This window comes from Sphaerodactylus townsendi, linkage group LG01 (genome assembly GCF_021028975.2).
Source record: "Sphaerodactylus townsendi isolate TG3544 linkage group LG01, MPM_Stown_v2.3, whole genome shotgun sequence".
In the NCBI taxonomy this organism is placed as follows: domain Eukaryota; kingdom Metazoa; phylum Chordata; class Lepidosauria; order Squamata; family Sphaerodactylidae; genus Sphaerodactylus; species Sphaerodactylus townsendi.
The window spans coordinates 113,554,695-113,570,397 of record NC_059425.1 but is presented as its reverse complement, the minus strand read 5'-3'; the positions used below and the strand labels follow the sequence as shown (position 1 = coordinate 113,570,397).

General features: G+C 40.2%; 1 protein-coding gene across 2 annotated transcripts in view; it reads left to right on the top strand.

Annotated features, from left to right (window-relative positions):
* TPD52L1 (TPD52 like 1) overlaps nt 1–15,703 on the top strand; it is a 56,308-nt gene that overhangs the window by 16,236 nt on the left and 24,369 nt on the right. For both annotated transcript variants that reach the window (XM_048491380.1, XM_048491371.1), the window contains exons 2-3: nt 10,118–10,233; nt 14,330–14,478. In XM_048491380.1, coding sequence (XP_048347337.1) covers nt 10,118–10,233; nt 14,330–14,478 — 265 coding nt within the window. The remainder of the gene's footprint in view (nt 1–10,117; nt 10,234–14,329; nt 14,479–15,703) is intronic.

The window sequence follows — 15,703 nt, the reverse complement described above, 5'->3', positions numbered from 1 at the left end:
TTAGATCAGTTTACAGAATGTGAACTCTCCCAAGGAAGAAACACGCCCTTGGTACCCTCAAGTGATAGACACAGAATTTAGATCGTTACAGAATACAGATAAGTTGAAGAAGGTGACCTCTCCCTAAGGAGAGGCACGCTCCAATACAATGTTTAGAATGTCACAGGAGATTGCCCTCTCCTGGGTGGCTCTCGACGGAGGCACGCCCAGTATAGGAAAACCTGAGTTTTTGTAGATGCAAAGACGTTCACACAATCCATCCCCTTACGTTCCACGTATTATAATTCATGTGTGTTCAAACTCCATTGGTCAGATCTGTCTCCTGGTCACGAATAAAGACAGCCTATATTCTACGTCACACGCTGCATGCTGTTAGTGCGTGCTGTCTCTCTGTGCATATACAGAGGGCAGCAATAAAAACTAGCTTCTTGTCTTCAAGAATAACCTGTTATTCTTGGTTGGCTCTCAGAGAGAGAGAGCTATGCCTCCAGGCAATGCAGCATTCTGACTCTACATAGTTGTAGATCATAAAACATTCCCTTTCTCTCCCAGTTAGAAATGTTAAAACATGTAAAAGATTTCACAATGATTCTAAGACAATAGAATTATAGTGAAATACAAATACATGTGAATCACTTATCATTTATGTGTTCATTTAGCTATATAGAAAAACCACTTTGTAATTTAACTAATCACATTCATTTCTAACTCAAAAACAAAAGTAATAAAATTGCATCTGTCTGCTGTCACGTAGGCCCTCAGTGCCAAGATGTCAAAGATGTTATCTTGCTTGTTTGCATCTCTGCTAGCAAGCTGGTAACATGCCTTTTTGACCTATTGCAAAACTGCAGGCCCTGGTCACTTACACAGAAGCTCCCATTTTGATTCATTGCAAATCTTTGGTTCTATGACTTCCCATAATTCTTGATTAAACACAAATTTATACACATTCTGGCCTGTTCCCACAGGCTAGTAACAGTTCGTTAGAACTCTCTTAGTTCTACCTCTTAGTTCTACCCACCTACCTCACAAGGTGTCTGTTGTGGGGAGAGGAAGGGAAAGCAGTTTGTAAGCCCCTTTGAGTCTCCTTACAGGACAGAAAGGGGGGGGGTATAAATCCAAACTCTTTCCCCCCCAATATGATAATGAAACATGTAAAAATTGTACAGAAATAATGCCAGACTAAATCATGGATTTTTGCTGAAATCTGTTTAGAGATGGAAGAGGGTTATAAAGGTATAGATTCTAACTTTGACAGTGGATTTATCTTACACCTCCTTCTTGAATGTTAATTAAAACAGAGGATGTGAAATAAAGCAGCAGGAAGTATGTGTGTATCTTTTAAATTCTATAGTCATTATGAAGTGCATTGAAATTTTGGTGATATTACAAGAGCGTTTTCCACACAAGATAAAGCTTGTGTAGTTTTCCAGCTGCTGTTGAGCTGCTAATGCAGTTCAGTTTTGACTTCCACACTTCAGGTTTCTCAGTTTCTCAGTAATTTGATAGAATTATATCTATATTCTAATACATACATCAAGTTCTTGGAGTTCCCAGCTTTCATTAAGAAAAAGTAAGTATTCCATTTGTTGTGACGGCATGGTTTTTTTTCATATATCTCCTCAAAGAAAGGGGGTAGAGGCTTTCTAAAAAAAAAGTGAAACCTGATATCTAGAGAATGAGATGCCTATTTTAATATACTGAAATAAGGCTATTACATTTCTAATAAAGAATATCCTTTGCATTAGTGATAGGAAATGACTGCTGTGTGGGTGGCACCAGAAAGGATGGGAGTCAGAGAAACCAAACTTTTCCACCCACATGAGAGCCACCCAGCCTTTGCTGCTATCTTTTCCAAAAGTTTGGAACAAAGCAGATTTGGTAAGGATCAGAGAAAAGCCATAAGCTCTGAATGCACCACGATACTGTGGAGAGACAAGGAAAAAATGCACTTCTCAGCAGCACTGAACTTGGGGCAAATCACCTGTATGAAAGCATACCAGAAAAACATGACAAAATATATCCCAAGATTATATATGGAGGTAGAATTTGGAATTGTCATAGTATTTATGTGTTTGTTTATATATGGCGTAGATTTGTTGCTTTTCAAACAGAGAAGCAAAAATAAAGTCTTAAGGTCAATTCTGGGGCCCAACAAAAGTACCTAAACTGGCCATAAAATAGATTTAAAATAGATTTAATAGACCATAAAATAGATTTAACTGTTTAAATTAGCATGATGAGAAAGGCTACAAGCAAAACACTTTCAAAGATTATTTTTTTCTAGATAGCGAGAACAATATGATCAGAGAAAACAGTCTCTTCAAACATCTAGCTGTTCTTAAACCTGTTTGTCCAGTTCAACTGTTAAAGTTACTGAACTGGAAATCAAGAATAAAATGTGTATTCACTGTGGTCTGACCGTAGGGCTAACTTAAGGTCAGTTCTCTTAGTACCAGAAGATAAAATTTAATCATATTATGTATGTTACTTACCAAATGTACCTAAATATCTGATAAGAACAGTGTTTACATAGGTTTGAACAAAGAATTTGCTTTCTGCATGCATAGTTTTGAACAAATGCCTTCTGTAGGTTTGGAGGATGGATACTAGGAACATTCCCCATGTTTAGAAATAAAGAATTTTTTGCTGCTGTAGTAGCTGAGGATATTCCTCATTTTCTGTTCTATTGCTCAATCTATAGGGACCCAAGCATTAGGTTTTTAGTTTGACTTTACCATTGGTCCAGTCAGCGGGAAATTGAGTTTCTGCTTGTCAGAAAGATTAGGATAATGACAGAAAAGTATTTTTGTTTGTTTGTGTTTCAGCAAAACTGTGTCACTCTTATATGGAAATCCGTATGTCATATTAAAGGTATAGCTGATGCTTTTCTTTCTTTTATGGATTCAGATTTATTAATAGTGTCATTATGTGAAAATTGATGATATCCTTATTCGTCTTTGATGATTTAATTTTTATTGTGACCTGTGGTCAAGGCAATAAGTCTATACCCAGATGGCAGGATTTGGGATCAGGGCTGCTTGTTGCTTAGCAGCATGTTTGGAAGCTAGATTGTTCAACGAATCTGAGTATAGAACAAAGTCACCATTCTATTTTCAGAGAATATTTTCCTTATTTCTTGGCAGGTTTTAAATAGAAATACACAGTACTGTAGCGGAGCTAAAAGGTTAGGTATAACGTGAAATGTAAGCGGAAAGGAAATAAAATATGGATACAATCTAGAATAGCTGCAGAGGCTTGCAGTGTTTAAAAGGATTGTAGGTCAAAATGTGTAGCACTAGGTGAATTCTTACAGGGTTTTGCCTGTAATAAAGACTGTGCAATCCTGGCCAGATGATGCCTCTCAACAACTTCAAGATTGTTTTGAGACAACAAATTGGGATGTTTTCTATCACCCAGATCTGGAGAAACAGACCACCGCTGTTCTGAGATATATTACATACTGCACAGATAATGTCACTGTGGACAAGCGTATCCGGATTTATTCTAACCAGAAACCCTGGATGACAGGCAGGGACGTAGGTATAGATTTTTTTATGGGGGCAGGGCTACACTCCCACCCGCCCCTGGGGGTGTGGCCATGCCTCCCCAAGCCCTGCCCCCGGCCTCAGTGCTTATGACAGCAGCTCTCCAAGGCTGGAGATGGAAGACTGCCCTGCCCTGCCCGCCCCCGCCCCTGCACCAGCTGGGCTCCCAGCTGGCAGCCCCTTCGCCCTCCCCTCTGGGGAGAGGCATAGCTAGGGGGAATGGAGCCCTGTGCAAAATCTGAGTTTTGCTCCCCCCCCCCCCATGGGCAGCCACTGTGATGCTGGAATCCACCCCCAAACAGCATCACTTTCAATAGTGTTTAAACTAGAGAGTCCAAATTCTCCTTTTAAATCCACCTTAAAGGGAGAATCTGAGGTCCCCAGTTAAAACAAAATTTAATGTGATGCTGTTTGGGGGTGGATTATCCCCCACCCTGAAACAGCATCACTTTCAATGTTTAAACTGGGGACTTCAGATTCTCCCTTTTAATCCATGCTGGGGGTGGGGTGTTAAAAGGAGAATCTGGGGAAATTTGGGAGGTGCCTGCTGTCAGGGATGCAATTGTTAAGCTAGCAGCACCAACTAAGAGAAGACACTCTACAGCTTCAAATCTGTTCAAGACAAGCAAGTACTTTGATTTAGACTGACCCAAGGGAGGAGTTAAAGTCTTAATTCTCCTAAGTAATAAACCTATTGTTTAAATTGTTGATCCTGGCTTGTTGAACAGATTCACTTGGGGGGCAGAACAGTCATAATGAATATTAGATATCCTTAGTGCAGAAATGGATCTTGGATTCAAGAGCTGTATTTGTCTACATTTAAAATGCTGTATTTAAAAGCATTCTACTCATTCTAAAAGAGAAAAATAGGAGTTTTATTTCAGTACACTCCACAGTAAGGGCTGTTCAACAGTGGAATGCACTACCTCGGAGTGTGGTGGAGTCTCCTTCTTTGGAGGGTTTTAAACAGAGGCTGGATGACGGTCTGTCAGGAGTGCTTTGATTATGTGTTCCTGCATTGCAGGGGGTTGGACGATGGCCTTTGGGGTCTCTTCAAATTCTATGATTCTAATTCCTTCTGCTTCTTTTTTTCATTAGTAGCCTTTCATTTTTTCAAGTTGTTTTCTGCACAACCCAGAATACAAAATCAGAGAGATTGTGTTTGTTTTCGATAAAATGTTTAACTAATGGGGCACTTGTTCTCTTCAAGTTAATGTTGCTTTTGTGTTTTACTGTAAGTGTTCTTAAGCAGTGGAATATCTGCTGGGGGACATGGGGTAACCCATATCATAAGAACATAAGAACAAGCCAGCTGGATCAGACCAAAGTCCATCTAGTCCAGCTCTCTGCTACTCGCAGTGGCCCACCAGGTGCCTTTGGGAGCTCATATCTTCAGGCACACCCCATCTGGTCATGTGGTGGGTGCAAAATCAGCCCCCCAGATGACCAGAGAGTCAGCCTCCCCAAGGAAGGCAACTCTGACAAAGCACAGAGCTGAAACAGACTAGCTGGAGCAGGCTGCTTTTTCAGCTGACTGCTGCCAGAATTAAAGTAAGTGGGGGTGGGTTAGTGCCTTGGACTATATTTTCAAGTTATGGTGATCATTTCAACAACATACCCATGAGCCTTTGCTAAATATGCAAATCATCAATTTGCTGTTGAAATAATCACCATAACTTGAAAACATAGTCCAAGGCACCGACCTTGGAGATCAGGAATGTGGCCCTGCTTTTAGCAGGCCCAGTCCTGCCTTGGACTATCTTTTCAAGTTATTGTTGAAATGCTCACCATAACTTGAAAAGATAGTTCGAGGCAGTACTGGGCCTGCTAAAAGCAGGGAGATGGGGCCACATCCCTGATTTCCAGGGGAAGGGGTGAAGAGTTGCATGTTATGAAATCTTTCAGTATATATTTTTTTCATATATAAAGGGTTGCTAAAGTATTTCTTTTTTTAAATGATGTTTTTATATCACACTTCCCTTTTCAGGTTCATGGCAGTTTCCAGCCTCCAATAAGACATTATTTAATACAATAAATAGTTTAAAACTTTCAACTTAAAATATAAGTTTAAAATTCAAATTAAAAAATTTAAATAGCTTCCACAGGCAGTTTTTACATATGTACATAGGTCTGTCTTCCTATTATAACCTTTAGTATTTAAATTAGGTGGGACTGCAACAGAAGGAGTCAGTAAAAAGAATATAATAGGTAAGGTAGGGAAGGAAGAAAAGAAGGAAGAAATTGGAAGAGGGGGAGGAGAGGAGAAAAGGGAAAGTTGGGGAGCTGATGATAGTCACACCATAGCTGTCTCAACCTATGTCTGTCTTACAGGCCCCGCAGAATTGCATTAAATCCCATAGAGCTCTGGTCTCCCCAGACAAAGTGTTCTACCAGGTAAGGGCCAGGGCTGAAAAAGTCATGGCCCTGCTTGAAGTTACTTGGATTTCTCTCGGGCCAGGGATCACCAACAGATTTTCATTCAGTGAGGGAGACGTTATGAAACAGGAGACATAATAGAAGAGGTGGTCCTGTAGATATCTGGGGCCCAGGTTAACACCCAAACCTTAAATTTCACCTGGATCTAATGCAGCTGGCAAAGCACTGGTTGGATATGTGCTCGCCATGAGGTTCCTGTTTTGTATGCAAGGAAATATTTTAAAACAATAGATTGGTTTTAAAAAGCATTCTGCTAAATAGAGCTTCTGTCTAAAATGTTGAAACATGACTATTAGAGCTATGCATACCCTCGCACCCTGACATTTTATGGCTGGCATGGTGTAGTGGTTAAGAGTGGTAGACCAGGTTTGTTTTCCTACTCCTACACATGAACTTTCTCAGCCTTACAAGGTGTCTGTTGTGGGGAGAGGAAGGGAAGGAGTTTGTCAGCTGCTTTGAAATTCCATAAAGGAGAGAAATCCAAACTCTTCTTCTTCCCCGCCTGCAGTATCTGTTTTGTGGCTACATTATAAGCATCAGGATTCCAAAGGTACCCACAGGCCCAAAAAGCTTGGTGACCCCTGCTCTAGAGTTTGGAATTAACTTCCTAAAGCACAAGAAACACTTTATTTCCATTTTTTTCTCCTTAACTGTTTAGTAGTGCAAGCTGAGAAGAAGCGCTTCTTGTAATGGGGACTGATTTCTCAGTATAAGATGTGGGGGGGGGGGAGGATACTTCATAACTGTACGACATTTTGTTTTATACCTTCAATTTTACATTCAGGCTTTTTGAATTAGCTTGGCTGCTATACACATAAAAGCTGCAAGTAATAGAGAGATAATGAGACTGGATTTACACTAATTTATCTCTCTATATTGAAAACGTTACTTTAGAAATTTTGAAATGCCACATTTCACAATTTTATGCTTGAAACTGTATCACTGAAAAGAATGTGAGAATGTGTTTATTAAACAATAAATATCAGCGCTAAATCTATTATTTAATAGATGGAATAGTTTTATATTAAGTAGCTTCTTGACTCATGTTAAGGTTTTATTGGCAATTTTCATTTTTACTCTTTTATAATCTGTCATAGCCTAACAACTTATTAGAAGCATTTTAGAACTACAAAAAGACAATTTCCTGTCTCACTGGCTCACAGTTTGAAATACACCAAAACTGCATACCACCCTACATTTCACAGATGAAAACAGGGACATGCCAGTACCCCTTTTCTGTTTATACTCAGGATCCCTGCTGGAAGCTCACCCTCACTCTGCTGTCATGATACTTTCTGAAGTTTCTTCTGTGAGTCTGATGACAAGTTATTAGATGCAAGTTGGACTGGGAACAGCCCAGCTTAGCTTGTATTTATTATGACCCAGGGCTCATCTTAAAATAGTGTGTGGGGCAAATTGGCTCCTGAGCAGCCAGAGGGCCTTCATCATTCCACCTTCTGCTAGGAGAAAATTGCCATGGAGGCAGGCTGACACCCCCCAACGTCATAAATAGGGTCAGTGATTTACCAGGGACACATAGTGGAGGGGGGGAAGTGGTAGAGGAACAGTTGGAACATGGGGCAGAACATTTGTAAGTACACTTGGTGCTTTTATAGTGAATGACAACAACTTCTGTAATGCAGAAACAATGGTGGGATAGAAGCTACTTAAATTGTATTTGAATCCATGTGGGAAAGCCACGTGAGCTGTTTGGAGCAGGGAAATGGCCTGTAGGAAAAGGATCAGGAACACACATGCACTTGTTCTCTGCTCCAAATTCCTTTCTGTTCTATGGCAGCTGCTTTTGAGATAATGTTGGGACTGTAATAAGCCTGTTTGTTGGTAATGTATAGTTTGTTCTTTACTTATGATACAAATGTCTGTTGGCTGAAGAGACACACACTTGCTAGTTACCACAAGGTGATTGCCTCATGTGCTCTTATACCATGCACATATGTCCCACAGAAAGTGCAAAGTAGATTAATGGCAGGCAGTGCATTTCATGGTGCTGAAATGTTTGTATGGAGATGCACTATGAAGAATCCCTAATGTCTCATGCTGAGAACAATTTTTAACAACACCCCCAAACGTCAAAAGTGGTAATATTGCGTAGGAAGTGAAGTACTTGCTATCATGAAAAACCTGGAAATATTTTTAATTCATTTACTGCCCCATTCAGAGGGGGGAAGGGGGAGAGGACTGTAGCAACTGAGCATGGTGCAGCAAAGGTGGAGTCACCACACCTCCAAAACTGGAAAAACCTCCTACCCCCTGAGTAACCCCATTGGAGAAAAGGACTTACGCCACAGTTCCAAATGGCATAAGTCTGTGGCTGGGGCCATTTCCAGGTTGAAACCTTGGAGGAAGCTGACTAAAGTTGGCTCCACCGCAGGAATCCCCCCCCCCCCTGGATGTTCCCCCTGCGGTGCTGGCATTCTTTACAATGCCAGCATAGCTTCTGAGCATCAGGCCCTTCCATGTTTGGGTGCCACAGTGTGTTTGTTCCCTCCACTGGCATAGATGGCCCTTATGCCGGTGGAGTGGGCAACACATCGGCTTGGGGCCTTGCTTTCTTCAAGACTCCATCCCCCCCTTCCCAGATTCGGCTGTTATTTAATTAAAATATTTATACCTTGCATCTCTCTTGTAACTCATGGTGGCTTACAATTCCAAACTGAAATCATACATAATACAGTAAAACCTGTTTACTTCTCAGCGCAACAGCAGCTGAAACCCCATTTAGAGCACTATCAAATAAAATGGCCTTATAATGCCTTTTAGGGATGGTGACCCTTCTCAGGTGCCCCTTAGGGGGCCTCTTCCACATGGTAGGAGATGCTGTAGAGAAGGCACAGGCTTCTGTATATGTCAAGTGGGACACCTTAAACAGGAGAACAAACACAAGGAGTGCAGCTTCAGGACCATAATTGGCATACAAGGATCATAAGGGGAGAACACCATGTTAAAGGTTATATAAACAGCATGTGGAATTGAAAGAAACAAACTGACAGCCAGTGTAGCTGTTCTAATACAAGTATGATGCATGACTGATGGAGAGAGTTGGCAGACCAGATAACAAAGCTATTGGCTACTGCACCAATCTGCTTCTTAGAAAGAAAGTCGGGGCCCATGAACATTCCTTCAACTCTTAACTTGATCTGCAAATGCAAACTCACCTAAAACTGCTGGATTATGGTCTTCCGAAGCCGAAGTCTTCACAACCACCATTACCTCCTCCTTGTCTGGATTCACCTTCTAATTGTTCTGCCTTAGCCATCCCATCATGACCTCAAAGCCCTAGTTCAGAGGTAAAATAAACCCTAAATTAGGGACAGTTCTGAGATGAGATAAAGACCTACTGTGTGTGTTTTTTGCTTTATTCTATGAAAACACAATTTATTTACTTTTAATATAAAATGAATAAAAGCACACCACTGTAAAATAATTACTGAATTAAAAATTATGTGTGTTAAGTGCCATCGAGTTGCAGCCGACATATAAAAAGCAGAGGTGGTTTGCCATTGTCTTCCTCTGCAGAGTTTTTGTTGGTGGTCTCTGTTCCAACTCCTGAACCTTCTCAGCTTCTAAGATCTGAGAAGATTGGGCTTCATCATGCTGCCTGCCCTCCAAATTGCAAATTATGATTCAGCAGTTTTCATTATATTTTCTTACTATCTAGGTCCGTGGTGGAGAACCTATGGCACGCCAGATGTTAATGTACTACAATTCCCATCAGCCCCTGCCAGCATGACCAATTGGCCATGCTGGCAGGAGCTGATGGGAATTGTAGTCCATGAACATCTGGCGTGCCATAGGTTTGCCACCACTGGTCTAGGTAAATTTGGGGGAAATTGAGGTCTTTTCCAGGACTACTTCCAGGTTTCATCTTAAATTGAGATACCAAGGGCCTGAGCCTGGACATTTACAAAGCAGATCCTTTATAATTTTTCTGTGATTAAAATCCTGACTTATTAGGTATATAGAAATAAAATATTTTCAAGAGTTACAGAAGCGGGAGGATCTTTTTGCTTTTAGCTATTCCAGAACAACTGTATATCTCATTTCTTTCATCTCTATGTTGGCATTGCATCATCTGGAGAAAGTCTTTGAATTTTTGCTCATTGTTTCCAAAGGTCTGTTGGGAAGACAAGCATTGCGAGGGGCAGATGAAGATGTGGTCACTGATGTTGATTTTGCCAACACTCTTTCTGAAGAAGAGAGAGAAGAGTTAAAAGCTGAACTTGCCAAGGTAATGTGTGTGTTTTTTTGAATTTTTTAAAAAACTAAAGCTATTTCCATTCATATTCCATGTGATAGACATTGAGCATACATGAACATAACTGCTTGAAAAAAAGGTTAATTAGAGAAGTTCCATCTTTGTGAATATACTAGAGGAACAGAACATTTTGACTATACCATGATTGCAGAATTTGCCAATGGTTGTGTAAAATTTTGCCTGGGCAAGTTTGGTGAACTTTTAATATATTGAAAGAAAGATCTAATTTTCAAAATCATTTTCCTTGTGATTGTACTTTGATCAGAAACCTTGCCAACCATAATGTATGTTAGTTATGGGCAGTTTCCACACTTCCTTTCAAATGTCACTACATATCTATAAAAGTTCCATTAAGTCAGAACTACCTTATAGTGACTCCGGCATGGTAAATGAGAAGTAAAGATGCTTTGTCATTATCCTCCTTCAGAGTCTTCCTTGGAAGAATGTCTCCTTTTTAAGTGCCAATGCTGCTTAACTTCCAAGATCTCACAATATTGGGCTATACCATGTCACCTTCCCTCTTCAGAGATTGGGAGCAGAATAAAATAAGGGAGTCTCATGTTTGCCACTGTGCTTCTTGGAGGACGAATAGGATGCAAGTGTGATAAATAAAATATTAAGTGTATTCAAGCTACATGAATAGACTCTGTTTTGATTAACACAATGGAACACCTTAAAAATAAGGATCTTATTTTATTTGCTCATTTGCATGTTTCTTTCTTTCTTTCTTTCTAAGAAGAAGAAGATAATACAAGTAAGCCACAAGGAATTTTAAATTTTAATTGTGCATGTAGATAGACATTAGGGGCTTCATCCTCAAGAGATGTATTAAAATACAGCTTGTAGCCTCAGCAGTCACAGAATCTAGGTCAGTTGAGATCAAAAGATCTAAATTTTTCATAGCATTCATATGCTTTACAATTACATTGTTCAAAGCAAATGATTAGGGATTTATATTTAGAAATGCTTGAAATTTTTAGAGTTTCAGGAGTTTCTGGGACTATGGTCAGTTTGTGTGGCTTAGAGTAGCTGATTTGACTCTAAAGGGAGTTGTTTTCCTAGTGGCATTTGGTTCCATTGCAAATATAGCTATGTGGCATGCATTAAATCCTTAGAAATGTAATATTCCTTTTAAAGAAAGATTTTGAGGAGTCCTGGCTTTGTGTATGTTAAGTGGCATCAAGTCTCCTGTGACTTAAGTCGACCTAAGGAATTAATGCCCTTCAAAATGTTCTATTGTTAACAGCTTTACCCAGGTCTTGCAAACTGAGGGCCATGGCTTCCTTGATTGAGTCAATCCATTCCATCTTGGGTCTTGCTCTTTTCCTGCTGTCCTCAACTTTTCCCAGCATTATAGTCTTTTCCAAGTATTGTCCTTTTCTCATAATGTGCCCAAAGTAGGAAACCCCAGTTTAGTCATTTTAGCTTCTAGGGAGAGTTCAAGTTTGATTTGATCTAGAACCCATTGATTTGTCTTTTGGGGGGTCTGTGATATCTATAAAACTCATCCCACACCTCCTCTCAAATGAATCAATTTTCTTTTTTGTCAGCTTACTTCATTGTCTAACTTTTGTACCCATCCATAGTAATGGGGAATACTATGGCATGAATTAACCTGATCTTGGTCACCAGTGACACATCCTTACACTTAAAGATGTTCTCTAACTCCTTTATAGCTACACTTCCCAGTTTCACCCTCCTTTGTTTTCTTTGTTGCATTCTCCCTTTTGGTTGATGATGGACCCGAGGAATAGAAAATATTGAAACATTTCAATATCTTTATCATAAGCCATCAATTGTGTAATTCTGCAGTAGTCATTACATTTTTATGTTCACCTGGAATTCTGCTTTATGTTATCCCCTTTACTTTTATCCGGGCCGCCTGCAGCTCTATTGGAGGCCTCTGATACAGTGTGGGGGGGGGGGCGGCAGCAGCAGCTGGGCCTGGCCTCGGACACTGGCAAGCGGTGCTCAGGCATAGGGGGAGCTGCTGGGTGCTGGCCGAGTCACTGCACCACGGGAAAGGTCGGGTTCGGGGACCCAGCCGGTGCCTGGTGCCCCCCCCCCATGTGACCAAAAAGCATGTGCCTGGTCCTCAGTTCTTCCCTATTGGTTGATTGAGTGTCATTTGACCTGAGGTCTGTCCTGTCTTCCAGCACTATTATCATTTTTCATTTTGGATCATCTCATTATAGGCTTTTTGAGATAAGAGATGGTCAGAAGCAGTGTGCCATCATCTCATTCTGGATAGAGACTTCCTAACCAGAAGGATATGAGTTTAAGAGTTTTGAATTTATATCCCCCCTTTCTCTCCTGCAGGAGACTCAAAGGGGCTTACAATCTCCTTGCCCTTCCCCCCTCACAACAAACACCCTGTGAGGTAGGTGGGGCTGAGAGAGCTCCGAGAAGCTGTGACTCGCCCAAGGTCACCCAGCTGGCGTGTGTGGGAGCGTACAGGCTAATCTGAATTCCCCAGATAAGCCTCCACAGTTCAGGCGGCAGGGAATCAAACCTGGTTCCTCCAGATTAGATACATGAGCTCTTAACCTCCTACGCCACTGCTGCTGCATTCTGATTCTGGAAATTTAAAAAATAAGTATCAAATGTAGCCATTTCTGTTCTTAATTTCATTTGGTCTAGTGGCCACTGTGAATGTGTGTGTAATGTTCAGCCAACCCCATATCTGGGGTTTTAAATAAATTAGCGTATTCAAATTGACAGTGGGAGGTCCAGCAACTTTGCATGTTGACATTCATACCAGTGAATCAGGACAAAGTGGTTGAATGAATCAATGATTTATTACAAACTCAGAAATAAATAAAATAGCAGAAGTGATGCATTTAAGAAGTTACATAGATTATATTAAAATAAAGTAGCATAGTCTACTAGACTAACATAGAACTGTGACAGGTTGTAACAACTGCACAAAATCTTGGCACTTTATCCATGTTCTCTGTGGGCACAATTGGTAGTTCAGTTCCCTGTTTTATGAGACTGACAGGATTTAGTTGTTGGAAAGTTCCATCCTATCACTGTCAGTATGTACTGGCACAGGTATTTGGTATTAAAAAGAGAGACATAGTAACAGAGTTTTAAGGTTAACAAATTGTGTGTACATATAACTGTTTAGACTGGTGATTCTGTGAGCCTTTTGTGATGGAGTAATGTTAAAGATAAGGACAATATACAGGCATCTAAGAATTTTGTAGGAAAGTCCCTCATTTAACAATAAATAGTTTCAATTCTCAATAAAATGCCCTATCTATTCCATGAATGTTCATAATTCATAGATTCATAAATCTAGGCCCTCCAAAAATAAATAGCAGTTAAATATATGCTTCAGTATTTTGTAGTATTGTGACTCAACTTTATACATGCTATAGTGTTCCCTGTTATTGTTTCAATTTCTGCTTAAAACTGATTGCTGTAACAATATGGCAAGACACCAAGGATGGTGATGAGGAGAAGGGAAATGGCAGAGGGAGAAGGGAAGATGCAAGGATGAGAGCAAGATGAAAGTAAGAAAGGAGGGGGAGAGTTGGTTGTCTTTTCTGCAAACCAGGATACCATCACAACTTAATTGTGACTTCAAAGCATGAAAACAAACCACAGTGTGAATTTCAGGTAAAACCACAAAATGACAGGTTGCCATGGAAGCAGTCAGGAGAGCCAGAGTGCTGTAGTGGTTAAGGTGTCAAACTAGGACCTAGGAAACTTAGGTTTCAGTAACTACTCTGCCGTGGAAACTTGCTGCATGACTTTGGGCCAGACACACTCTCAGCCCTGACCCTGGCTAGTATTTGGATAGGAGACCTCCAAGGAATACTACGGTTGTGATGCAGAGGTAGGCAAACCACCTCTGAACATCTCTTGCCTTGAAAACTTTATGTGGTTGCCACAAGTCAGCTATGACTTCATGGCAAAAACAAAGGAAGCAGTGTTCAAGCTGTGCCTAAGGAGAAGGGGGAGGAAGCCTGAGGATGCAGCAGGCAAACCTAGGATGCCCCAAACTAACTTAATACATAAATTAATGTAATGCTTGAAAATGATGTTACTTAATTCTTTCCAGCTAGAGGATGAAGTTGCAACATTACGACAAGTGTTAGCAGCTAAAGAGAAGCATCTTGTGGAAATAAAACAAAAGCTTGGCATCAACCTGATGAATGAACTGAAACAGAACTTTAGCAAAAGCTGGCATGATGTGCAAACCACTGCTGCGTGAGTACAGACTACTTATTTATGTATAGCACTGAGTACTTTCATGGATTTTTGGAAAATCAATGGTCTGACTATACACTATACAAGTAGTCAGTAGTATTGGAAGAATTGAAACACAAAACTGACTGGAGACCATAGGTAATTCCTTATCTTTTGATTTGATTTGAATATAATTCACTCATTCTAAGACTTTTCACATGTAGAAAATAAATAAATAAACAAACATAAACAAATAAACAAATAAAGTAGGTTCAGTGAAATACCATTTTGGTTGTTATTGGCATTATTCTTATGAAATTATCATCCAGTGAAATAAATTCATTTTTGAAAGATCTAGCACGTGATGCACCCTACAGATAATCACTAATTCCAAAGTGGCAAACCTGCCCAGCTGTGCAGGATTCCTCACTTAACACCAAAATTGGGGCAACCCCTTCCCCTCCCCATGTTTCGACAGACTGCAAATGTGTCTGAGATGCATCACTGACCAACAAGGCTGCATAAGAACTTCAAAAGCAACCAAAACTTTGTGAAACTTTGGGTGCCATTTTAGATTGCCTTATCAATCTGACAGATGCCAAATTATATGACTACCATTGTGCTGTGGAACCAATTTGCAGATTGTGGTGCTACTGGGCCACGTCTCCCACCCAGCATTCTGCAGGACAAATCCCCATGGCACAACACCAGCACACCTGGGCATTTGTTGTACAAGACTTCTGTGTACTATTTTGAGCTGTCATACAGCATGGGCTACAGAGGCCAGAGAACAAAGAGAAAAGATGGCAGTTGAATAAAAGAGAATAGACGAAAGGAAGAAAGTTGAGTTGGAGGAGAGGGAGGACACAGACACGCACAGATAGTTTCTGGTACTCAATATTAAATATATAATTCTTAACTTGTTGAGGGAGGGTTTTTAATAATGGGCTTATGGGGTGCCTATGAATGTTTGAAATCTGACATTTGAATTTGATTTTAAATCTGTATTAACCGCTGTTTTTAAAAAGGGATTGATAATTTATTTATATGGAAGTTTAATTGTTTAATCTTGCTTGTGTTTAGTTGTATTATGATTTGATTTTGTTGTGCACCACCCAGAGCCCTTCGGGGATAGGGCGGTATATAAGACTAAACAATAATTAATTAATTAATCAATCAATCAATCAATTAATTAATGTGATTGGATTGTTTCCTAAGAATTTTGTGACTTCAACGGCAGAATCCT